The sequence below is a fragment of the Lepus europaeus genome, chromosome X, assembly GCF_033115175.1.
Source record: "Lepus europaeus isolate LE1 chromosome X, mLepTim1.pri, whole genome shotgun sequence".
Classification (NCBI taxonomy): domain Eukaryota; kingdom Metazoa; phylum Chordata; class Mammalia; order Lagomorpha; family Leporidae; genus Lepus; species Lepus europaeus.
Genome location: NC_084850.1, coordinates 44,431,856 through 44,443,078, shown reverse-complemented (window position 1 = coordinate 44,443,078; position 11,223 = coordinate 44,431,856). Strand labels below are relative to the sequence as shown.

The 11,223-nt window shown below is 47.8% G+C and overlaps 1 protein-coding gene across 3 annotated transcripts; it reads right to left on the bottom strand.

Annotated features, from left to right (window-relative positions):
- LOC133753363 (transcription elongation factor A protein-like 3) lies at positions 1 to 1,768 on the bottom strand. 3 transcript variants are annotated; one of them, XM_062183914.1, is made up of 3 exons: positions 1,731 to 1,750; positions 1,156 to 1,226; positions 1 to 812 (listed from the first exon to the last, which is right to left on the bottom strand). In XM_062183914.1, exon 3 carries the CDS (start codon positions 783 to 785, stop codon positions 219 to 221), a length of 567 nt encoding a protein of 188 aa, XP_062039898.1. In that variant the 5' UTR covers positions 786 to 812; positions 1,156 to 1,226; positions 1,731 to 1,750; the 3' UTR covers positions 1 to 218. The 3 variants fall into 3 exon arrangements, with proteins under 3 accessions (XP_062039898.1, XP_062039899.1, XP_062039900.1); XM_062183915.1 differs by having other exon boundaries at positions 1 to 807; XM_062183916.1 differs by lacking the exon at positions 1,156 to 1,226 and having other exon boundaries at positions 1 to 807; positions 1,731 to 1,768.
- Positions 1,769 to 11,223: the final 9,455 nt, after the last annotated feature.

Here is an 11,223-nt window from a genome sequence, read left to right as displayed (position 1 = left end):
CTGCAAACGTTTTTATTGTTATTTTACAAGGTACATGCGCAGGGGCGTTAATCCTCTACCGAAAGACAGAGCGCTGTGGGTGGGTCGAAAGGCTGCTGGTCGGGCGCGCGACACCTAAAGCAAAGTGATCAGCTTAAGGTTGAAGCCCAGGGCCTGGCGACTTCGCGCAGGGGCAGCGGGGCCGGCAACACTCCGGGCGCAGAGCGCAAGGCCCAGGGTCACAGGTACGGGATGTCGTGGAAGCCCCTCTGGCCCCTCCCGCCGCCCCGGACCCCCCTGACGCCCCGCTGGCCCCTCGGGGCGAACGGATCCTGAGCCTCTCTCTGCATCCAGTGGAAACCGCCCGTCTTCTGCTTCTTCCTCAGCTCCTCCTGAGCCCTGGCCGCGTCGGCGCACTCCCGCAGCGTCTCCTCGCTGCCCAGGTGCCGGTCCTGGAAGTCCTCGTGCGAGTCCCGGGGGGAGTCGTCCGTGCCCCGGTCCGTTTTCCTTTTGGCTTTCCGGGGCACGTAGTCTTCGGCCGGGCGCTTCTCGGCGGCGCGCGGCTCGCTCTCCGGCGGCGCGGGGGCTGCAGGCGGACCCTCGGCGGGGGGCTTGGCCGCCTCAGCCGCTCGCCCCTCTGCGCCCGGCCCGCCCGCCTCCGCCAGCTGGCCCCGGCCCCCGCCAGGCTCCTCCGCAGGCCACTTTCCTTCCTCGTCGGACTTCTCCTCGTCTTCGGGCTCCACTTCGTCTCCCGGCTGTCCCTCGCTGTCCACCTGTCCCTCGTTCCTATTGCGGGCTGTTTCCATGTTGCGATGCCCCCTCCTTGTCCTGTGCTGGGGGTAGGGGCGGAGGGGAGGAGACAGAGAGGACACGGGGGAGACTCAGGACGTGGGCACAGAGGCAGGTGCGCATCCGACTTCATCCCGCGCCCTGGGAGGGGGCCCCTCGCCTGGCCGGGCCTCCCGGTGCGCCGCCTGCACACCCCTCGCCCCGCACGCCTGAGCCAACCACGCAGTGGCAGGCGCTGCCACCTGCTCCACAGCGGCTCGGCGGGGCAGGGCGCCCGCGCGGTGGGGAGGAGGGCACACGGGCAGCGGGCCCGCCTTCGGCCCAGGCCGTGGCCTGCGCGCCCGCGCCCCTGCGGGGTCCCCGCCCGAGCCTCCCCCTGCCGCTGACCTGCAGGGATTCCGGGCAGCTGCTCCTGGTCTCAGGCCTCCCGGGGCGCTGGCCACCGCCGACGCGCAGACCTGCGGACAGGCAGGGCACAGGGGCGGGGACTGCGCGCTCCGCGGACTCGCAGGGCCTCGGTCCTGGGCACGCTCCGGGCCTCCTCAGCCCACGCCCCCCTCCCCTGCTTCCCCCGCACCCCGGCCGCCATGTCTCTTCGGGCCTCGGGCAGCACGCCGGGATGCCTGGCCGCTGCGTGCGGCGCCCGCGCCCCCTCCGCGGGAAGCAGCCTGCCCCTCCGCGCCCTCCTCGCCGAGGTCCGTGCGTCGTCAGAGGCGCAGAGGCTGCGGGGGGCTGTGGCCGGGGTGCCCGCGTTCCGCTGTCGCACTGCGGGGCGCCCCCTCCCCAGCCCGCTCTCAGCAGAGGGGGTCAAGAGGGCGGCTGCCCGCGCGGCCGGGCCCCCCGCCCGGGTCTGGGCCAGGGCGCCCTCCTCCCCCTGCCCCCGCGCCTCCGCAGCCAGGGCTCCCGCTGCCGTCACCTCCATCCCCGTCCCGGTGCGCGCCGGCGGCCGCCCCCACACTGACCTGCGGGCACGCGGGCCAGGCCTGCGCCTCCCGGGCCTTGCGCCGCTCGCCCGCCGCCCGGGCCGCTCAGGGAGCCGGTTCTGCGCGGGCGCCGGACCGGACCGCAGGGCAGGCGGGCGCGGGGGCTGGTGCCCACGTCGACGCCTGGCCCGTCACGTGAGCGTCGCGTCACCCGAGCTCGCCCCCCCACTGCGCCCGCTTGACCCACCTCACACTCCCCATCTCTGAGGGACCAGGAAGCTGCGGACGGTGGCAGAGTGAGGCAAAGGCGAGGGGCATCACTGAGAAGAGGAGGGGGAGGCGTCCTAATGCCAGGTGCTTTACCTAGCGCATCTCACAGCATCTCTCTCAGGTGCCCACTACCGCCAGATGTCACCGCTGATCAAAGACAGTCCCCGACTTGGTCAAGTGCACTCAACTCCAGGTTCCCACAGCCTGCTTTCTCGACCCGCTCTGCCTGACTCCCGCGCTCCAGCATGGTGCCTACCAGGAAGCTATTTGTATACCAGTTTGAATTATAGAGAATGTACCCTGAGTTCGTATATCTGGTATAGCTAGTCTGCCTACTTCCACAGTAGTTTCTTTTCAAATTTCCCCCATATGTTATGTGATATTTTTTTCCATCTAAACTTCAATATCAATTTGATTCAGATCCATATTAACCATCCATTGCACATATCCACTTGGATGTTCCTGAAAGACCTCAAATTCAGTATGGCCCCCACGTGATTTTACCATCCTTCCACTCCCTTCTCCACTCGCAAAATTACCCCGCTTTTGTCTCCCTTATTTTAATAGACAGCCAGGGGCGGGGACTGTGGCGTAGTGGGTAAAGCCGCCACCTGCAGTGCTGGCATCCCACATAGGCGCCGGTTTAAGTACCAGCTGCTCCATTTCCAATCCAGCTCTCTGCTGTGGCCTGGGAAAACAGAAGATGGCCCAAGTCCTTGGGCCCCTGCACCCGCATAGGAGACCCAGAGGAAGCTCTGGCTCCTGGCTTCGGAACATCGCAGCTCCGGTCATTGCGGCCAATTGGGGAGTGAACCAGTGGGTAGAAGACCTTTCTCTCTCTGTGTCTCCACTTCTATCTGTAATTCTGTCTTTTAAATAAATAAAATAAATCTTAAAAAAAGGAAATATAGCTGCCTCTCCTCCTCTCTCTGTAACTCTTTCAAGTAAATAAATAAATCTTTTAAAAAAAATATAGACAGCCAGGAGCCCAAGCAAGAATCTGGGAAACATCCCTGATTCCTTCTTCTCCCTTCTCACCAGGTACTCTTGACCTTCTCTTCTGAGTATTTCCAGATTTTTTCACTTCTCTCCCATCACCACTCTTGTTACACACTTTCAGGCAATCACCTGCCTTCTCCTGGTCTATGGGGCAGGTCTCCTTCTGGCTTTGTCATCTCAATTCTTGCTCTCCTCTAAATGTATTTATCTTTCCAAACTATTATAAAGCGTATTGTCCCCTTGCCTTCTAATGCTTCATCTTCATTGTAGCACTTGAAGAAGATAGGTCACTAACAAATTATCTCTTGCACAAAAATCACTCCACAAGATGGATTGAAAATGGCTTTGGTCCTCATTCCTATTGTTTCAAATCATCTTTTAGCAGCTATTGAAGATTTAATGTAAATTTTAAATTTTGAGCTAATTGAGAAGAAATATACTGCTTGATATTTAGACAATTAGGAGGCCAAATTCCTGGATGTGATGATTCTTTTTTTAAAAAGATGTATCTTATTTTATACCAAGGTCAGAGTTAGAGAGAGAGAATCTTCCATCTGCTAGTTCACTCCCCAGATGGCCATAATGGCCTAGGCTGGACCAGGCCAAAAGCAGGAGCCAGGAGCTTCAATCAGGTCTCCCAGGTGGGTAGTAGGGGCCCAAACACTTGGGCCATCTTCTGCTGCTTTTCCCAGGCCATTAGCAGGATGGGAAGTGGAACAGTGGGGACAGGAACCAGCACCCATGTGGGATGCCAATGTCCTGAGAGGCAACTTTACCTGCTATGCCACAACACCAGGCTGGGATGATTCAATCTTAACAAAGCGATTAATTATACCTACCTCTCTATTTTAGTCTGCTTTCTGTTACTGTAACAGAATGCCTGCAGCAATGGCTAGCTTTACATAAAAAAAGAGGTTTACTTTGGCTTACAGAGGCGGAGGCTCACAATGCAAGATCAAGCAGGGCTCATTGGTTTGCCCCGTACTAATGGCCTTCTCGCTGGCAGAGTTCCAGAGTGGTACAGAGTTCCACGTGGCAAGACGAAAGGTATTTATCTCTCTGCATCTGTCTTGATCTTCTTATAAAAAGCTTTCAGGATTCAATCATGGGAGTCTCACCCTAATGGTCTAATTCAATCTAGTCACTTCCCAGGGGCCCCGCCTCTAAAAGCCATAATTGGAATAAGTTTCCACCCTCTTAAGTACCATTCACATAATACTTTGGGGACTAAACTGCTATATGCATTCAGAACAAGTAGTCAAGCCACAGCAGCCTCTTAACACGTGAGAGCTTCTAATATTAGTCAAAACAGTGTAGAACTTGTCCAAATATAGAAATATAGTGGAAGAAAATGATTTACACACCTAGACTTTAGTGAATATTCGATATGTGAATAAAGTAGTGTTTCAACCTAGTGCCAAAAAGCATGCCTATTCAATACATTGACTTTTTGCTCTAACTAAATTCATGTGAGCACCACAACCCAGGCGTCCAAACTCAAGGAGAGGTACTTCGTCCTCATTATCATTCTTATAGTAGCTTTAATGAGTTCTTTATGTTCATGACATCACATAAGCACCATAAAATATACACTATAACCACCTGTCTCATTATTTGCTGTGGCAGTCAAGAGCTAAAGTATCAATTTTCCACTTGTAAATTGTGTGACCTTGGAAAAGTTCTGAAAGCCCTGTAAGTCTTTAGTTTCCTTTCCTAGAAAATGAGAACAGCATCACCTGCATCATACAATTAACATGAATTCTAAATAAAAAGTGGTTTTATAAAGCATTCAGCTTACAGTTAGTTCCTTCCAACCTCACCTCAACCCTCTGTTGAAGATATAACTTTGTAATAACAATTGCATGGTAGCAGGGGCATCATTTGGAAATGTAATCAGAGAAATTATACCATATATAATACATATGAGTTCCAGTAACAGCAGACATTTATGAGATAGGAGGGAAAAAATGCAATGCACCCTCAGTGGCTTTTTTGCCCCATTATTTTTCCTTCTAGATGAGCATCTGGGAATCATAGGTATGAGATACAGAAACACAAGGCATTGTGGATGCACGTTCTAGATAGTCAAAATACTAGTCAGGAGACTTCTTGGAGTCTCCAGAGACAGAGCCATCATTACCATGTCTTTGGTAAGTCACTTCCAATGTGCTGGCTTTACCTCTGAAACACTCTGAAGGGATGCTAGATCATCCCTCCTTGGGCACACAACAAAGGGCAGTCACAGTGATTTCTTGTCAATGCACTAAGAAATATTAGGATGAAGGAGCCATACAAGCCAACCATAGGAAGCTGGTGCTCTAGAGAACTCCTGATTACTGAGTGGCTGCCATGTGCCCCCACATGGGAGCAGAAGGTTTATGTCAGACAATGGAATATTCCAAGTGTCCTCTCACTAGTATGTGAGCTAGGGATTCTTTGCCACATTAGATGAATGAGGAGCCTGGAGCTCAAAGAACTTCAAGCAAAGTGTGCAGGGCTAAACAGGCTGCTTAGTTCCATGCCTGGGAACCAACTCATGTCTTAGAATGAGGTCTGTCTCAATGTTTCCTAAGTTATCTCCCATTTTCTCCACTCAATTTTCTTCCCTCTGTTCACTGATGAGTTAACAGTTATTTTTGGAGTGGGGAGGGGAAGGTAGGGCTTAAATGCCTAGCACTGCCCTAAACAATGCTAGCTAATAAGTATCACACAAATCAAATGGAGGATAACAAAGAACTAGTTTGTTTTCCAATAATTGGAGAAAGTAAAATGGAGACTGGAAAAGTGTTTACAACAGAACACATTCTTCTTTAAGAGTCTTGTATCCTCAAGTACTATTCCTATCTTTTAAAAAATTTTAGCTGATGTATAATAATTATACATATTTATAGGGTACAGGTGATTATATGTGCATTTGTAAAGTTACCCTACATCATTTATTTTGTTATAGTGGTGCAAAGCTATTATGAGGGAACTTCAAAAAGTTGGTGGAAAATGGAATTAAAAGGTTAACTTTATTTTTGTGCAAAAACTGTTGAAATTAAGGCATAATTTTTTCACAATATACAACTTCCAAATACTTTCTGAAGAACTCTGATACAGTTTATTCATCATTATTTGTTAGATGGTTATCATTTGCCCCATGATTAATAATGCACCTTTACTATAAATAAAAGATTCATAGTGCATGGGTATCTTTCTGGTATCCCTATTTTATTCCATTCATCTCTATCTTATTCCACTCATCTCTTTTCCTACCCTTGGACTAACATTTCATTAAATTACTATGACTTTATAATATGTCTTCATATTCAGATTTCATAGTATTTGGATTTCATAGAGCAAAATCTTCCTTATTCTTCATTTTCAATAATGTTTAGGTTATTCTACTTTATTTCCATATACACTTTAGAATTATTTTGTGAAAGTTCATGAAGGGCCTCACCCTGGTGAGAATGGCTCACATACAGAAATCTACCAACAATAGATGCTGGTGAGGATGTGGGGGAAAAGCGACACTAACCTACTGTTGGTGGGAATGCAAACTGGTAAAGCCACTATGGAAGTCAGTTTGGAGATTCCTCAGAAACCTGAATATAACCCTACCATACAACCCAGCCATCCCACTCTTTGGAATTTACCCAAAGGAAATTAAATTGGCAAATAAAAGAGCTGTCTGCACCTTAATATTTATTGCAGCTCAATTCACAATAGCTAAGACCTGAAATCAACCTAAATGCCCATCAACAGTAGACTGGATAAAGAAATTATGAGATATGTACTCTATAGAATACTATACAGCAGTAAAAAACAATGAAATCCAGTCATTTGCAACAAAATGGAAGAATCTGGAACACATCATGCTGAATGAATTAAGCCAGTCCCAAAGGGACAAATATCATATGCTCTCCCTGATCTATGACAACTAACCGAGCACCAAAAAGGGAACCTGTCGAAGTGAAATGGACACTATGAGAAACAGTGACTTGATCAGCCCTTGTCCTGACTGTTGATGTACAATGTAATACTTTATCTCTTTTAGTATTTTTTTGTTCTACTTAAAACTATTGGTTGAACTCTTTAATTAACACACAATTATTCTTAGGTGTTTAAATTTAACTGAAAAGTGATCCCTGTTAAATATAAGAGTGGGAATAAGAAAGGGAGGAGATGTACAGTTCAGCACATGCTCACTCGGACTTGCCCCAAATGGTAGAGTTAGAAACGTGCCAGGGGATTCCAATTCAATCCCATTGAGGTGGCATGTACCAATGCCATTTCACTAGTCAAAGTGATCAGTTTCAGTTCATAACTGATCATAAAGATAGGAAGAAGTGTTAAAGAGATCATATAAATAAGACCAAGAGTCTGCTAACAATAATTGATAGAATTAAAAAGGAGAGAACGATCCAACATGGGAAGCGGGATACACAGCAGACCCATAGAATGGCAAATGTCCTAAACAGCACTTTGGCCTCATAATCAGCCCTTAAGGCATTCGAATCTGGCTAAAAAGCCCATGAGAGTATTTCAGGCATGGAAAGCCAAGACACTGTGGCAAAACAAACAAACAAACCTAAATGAAATATCTCTGTGAGTGAGATCCCAGCGGAAAGAACGGGCCATCAAAGAAGGAGATACCTTTCTCTGAAGGGAGGAGAGAACTTCCATTTTGACTATGACATTGTCTAAGGTCGGAGGTGGCGAACTCAAAAGGCTTCCATAGCCTTGGCAACTCATGACAAGAGCCTAGGGTGATTACTGACGCCATAAACAAGAGTGTCAATTGTTAGATCAACAACAGGAGTCACTGTGCACTTACTCCCTATGTAGGATCTCTGTCCTTAATGTGCTGTACAATGTGAATTAATTCTATAACTAGTACTCAAACAGTACTTTACACTTTGTGTTTCTGTGTGGGTGCAAACTGTTGAAATGTTTACTTAATATATACTTAATTGATCTTCTGTATATAAAGATAATTGAAAATGAATCTTGATGTGAATGGAATGGGAAAGGGAGCAAGAGATGGGAGGGTTGTGGGTGGGAGGGAAGTTATGGGGGGGGGGAAGCCACTGTAATCCAAAAGCTGTATTTTGGAAATTTATATTTTTAAATAAAAGTTTAAAAAAAGGAAAGTTCATGAAGGGAAGAAAAGCAAGGAGTTTTGTTTAGGAGTGCACCTAACTTATGGTTAGTTAGTAGATAATTAACATCTACCTAACATTGAATCTTCCAATCCATCACCATAGTATATATACAATTTATTTATATATTTATTTTTATTTATTTATTTATTTATTTATTTTTGACAGGCAGAGAGAATAGTGAGAGAGAGAGACAGAGAGAAAGGTCTTCCTTTTTGCCATTGGTTCACCCTCCAATGGCCGCTGCAGCCAGCACATCGTGCTGATCCGAAGCCAGGAGCCAGGTGCTTCTCCTGGTCTCCCATGCGGGTGCAGGGCCCAAGGACATGGGCCATCCTCCACTGCCTTCCCAGGCCATAGCAGAGAGCTGGCCTGGAAGAGGGGCAGCCGGGATAGAATCCGGCGCCCCAACCAGGACTAGAACCCGGTGTGCCGGCGCCACAAGGCAGAGGATTAGCCTGTTAAGCCACGGCGCCGGCCAATATTTATTTTTTATTTTTTAAAGATTTATTTATTTTATTTGAAAGGCAGAGTTACAGAGAGGCAGAGGGAGCGAGAGAGAGAGAGGTCTTCCATCCGCTGGTTCACTCCCCAGTTGGCCACAACAGCCAGAGATGCGCCGATCTGAAGCCAGGAGCCAGGAGCTTCTTCTGGGTCTCCCATGTGGGTGCAGGGGCCCAAGGACTTGGGCCATCTTCCACTGCTTTCCCAGGCCATAGCAGAGAGCTGGATCAGAAGCAGAGCAGCGAGGACTCATATTGGGATGACGGCACTGCAGGCGTTGGCTTCACCCACTATGCCACAGTGCCGACCCCAATTTGTTTAGATATTTAATTCTCTCAGCCACACATAAAGTTTTCTGCATAGAAGTTTTAAAATATCATGTATTTTATCTTTAAACAAATGTATGTATGTATGTATGTGTGTATTTGAAAGGCAGCATTAGAGAGAGACAGAGATAGAGACAGAGTCAGAGAAAGATCTTCCATCTGCTGCTGGTTCACTCCCCAAGTGGCCAGGAGCCAGGAGCTTCTTCTGTGTCTCCCACGTGGTTGCAGGAGCCCAAGCACTTGGCCCATCTTCCACTACTTTCCCAGGCCATAGCAGGGAGTTGGATCGGAAATAGGGCAGCCAGGACTTGAACCGGTGCCCACATGGGATGCGGGTATTGCAGGTGGCAGCTTTACCCGCTACGTCACAGAGCTGGACTTGAAATATCATGTATTGTATTTAAAATATTATTTTTCAACTGTTTCTTGAAATTGCATGAAAATGTTGTTGAGTTATCCTGGAGAATGCTTGATTTACTTATGAGAAGAATGTGTATTCAGCAGCTTGTGGATGAAATTTCCTGTAAGTGTCAGTTCCATTTTGTCTACAGTGTCAACTATTGTATTGGAGTCAAGCTCACCCTTTAGATCTAACCATCTTTGCTTGATAAACCTATGTGTTCTGGTTTTGGCTTCATGTGTATTTACAACTGTCATATCCTATTGCTGAATTGGTCTCTCTACATAGTGGCCTTCTTTGTCTTTTTTCAAATTTTTACTTAAAGTCTATTTTTTAAGTTTTTATTTAACGAATGCATTTTTCATAGATACCACTTTAGGAATATAATGGTTCTTTCGCCCATACCTCGCCCCCAGCTCCCATCCCACCTCCCTCTCCCATCTCCTTCTTCATTATGGTTCAATTTGAGTTTTATTTTATATACAGAGGGCCAACACCATGTTTAGCATAGATTTCAACAATTTGCACCCATGCGCACACACAACATATAGAGCACAATTTGGGAAGAAAATTTGCAGTCAATTCTCATAGTACAATTCATTAGGCACAGAGGTCCTACATGGGGAGCAAGTGCACAGTGACTTCTGTTATTCCTTTAACAATTAACACTCTTATTTAAGATGTCAGTGATCACCCGAGGCTCTTGCCCTGGGCTGCCAAGGCTATGGAAGCCTTTTATGACCACAGACTCCATCAGTATTTGGACACGGCCATAAGCAAAGTGGATGTTCTCTCCTCCCTTCGGAGAAGAGTGTATCCTTCTTTGATGACCCTTTCTTTCCACTGAGGTCTCACAGAGATCCTCCATGTAGGATATTTTTTGCCACAGTGTCTTGGCTTTCCATGCCTGAAACGCTCTCGAAGGTCTTTCAGCCAGACCAGGAAGCTCTAAGGGTTGATTCTGAGGTCAGAGTGTTATTTACAGCCTATTTTATCTGATACAGTATAGCTACTCCTGCTTTCTTTTAGTTTTCATTTGCATAGAATATTTTTCTGTTCCTTCAGTTTCTTTTTTTAAAGATTTATTTATTTATTTATTTGAAAGGCAGAGTTACAGAGAGGCAAAGGCAGAGACACAGAGAGAAGTCTTCCATCCACTGGTTCACTCCCCAGATGGCCCCAACAGCCAGAGCTGCTCCAGTGCAAAGCAGGACCCAGGAGCTTCTTCCAGGTCCCCCACATGGGTGCAGGGGCCCAAGGACTTGGGCCATCTTCCACTGCTTTCCCAGGCCATAGCAGAGAGCTTGATCAGAAGTGGAGCAGCCGCGACTCGAACCGGCACCCATATGGGATGTTGGCACTGCAGGCAACAGCGTTGCTACACCACAGCGCTGGCCGCTCCTTCAGTTTCAATCTATGTGTCTTTGCATACATGTTTGCATGTGTGTGTGTTTGGAAAACCCTAATATAATATACAAAATCAGTTTCTGGTTACATGTACATGTGCCCTTTTAGAAAATAGTACTGGAGGGCCGGCACCGTGGCGTGGCATGTAAAGTCACCGCCTACAGTGCCAGCATCCCATATGGGCGCTTGTTCGAGTCCCAGCTGCTCCACTTCTGATGCAGCTCTCTGCTATGGCCTGGGAAAGCAGTGAAAGATGACCCGGGTGCTTGGGCCCTGCACCCACATGGGAGACCTGCAAAAAGCTCCTGGCTTCAGATCTACTCAGCTTCAGCCATTGTGGCAATTTGGGGAGTGAACCAGCACTTGAAAGGCTTGCTTCCTTCTCTCTCTCTCTCTCTCTCTCTCTCTCTGCCTCTCCCTCTCTTCTCCCTCTGCCTCTGCCTCTCTGTAACTCTGCCTTTCAAATAAATAAATCTTTA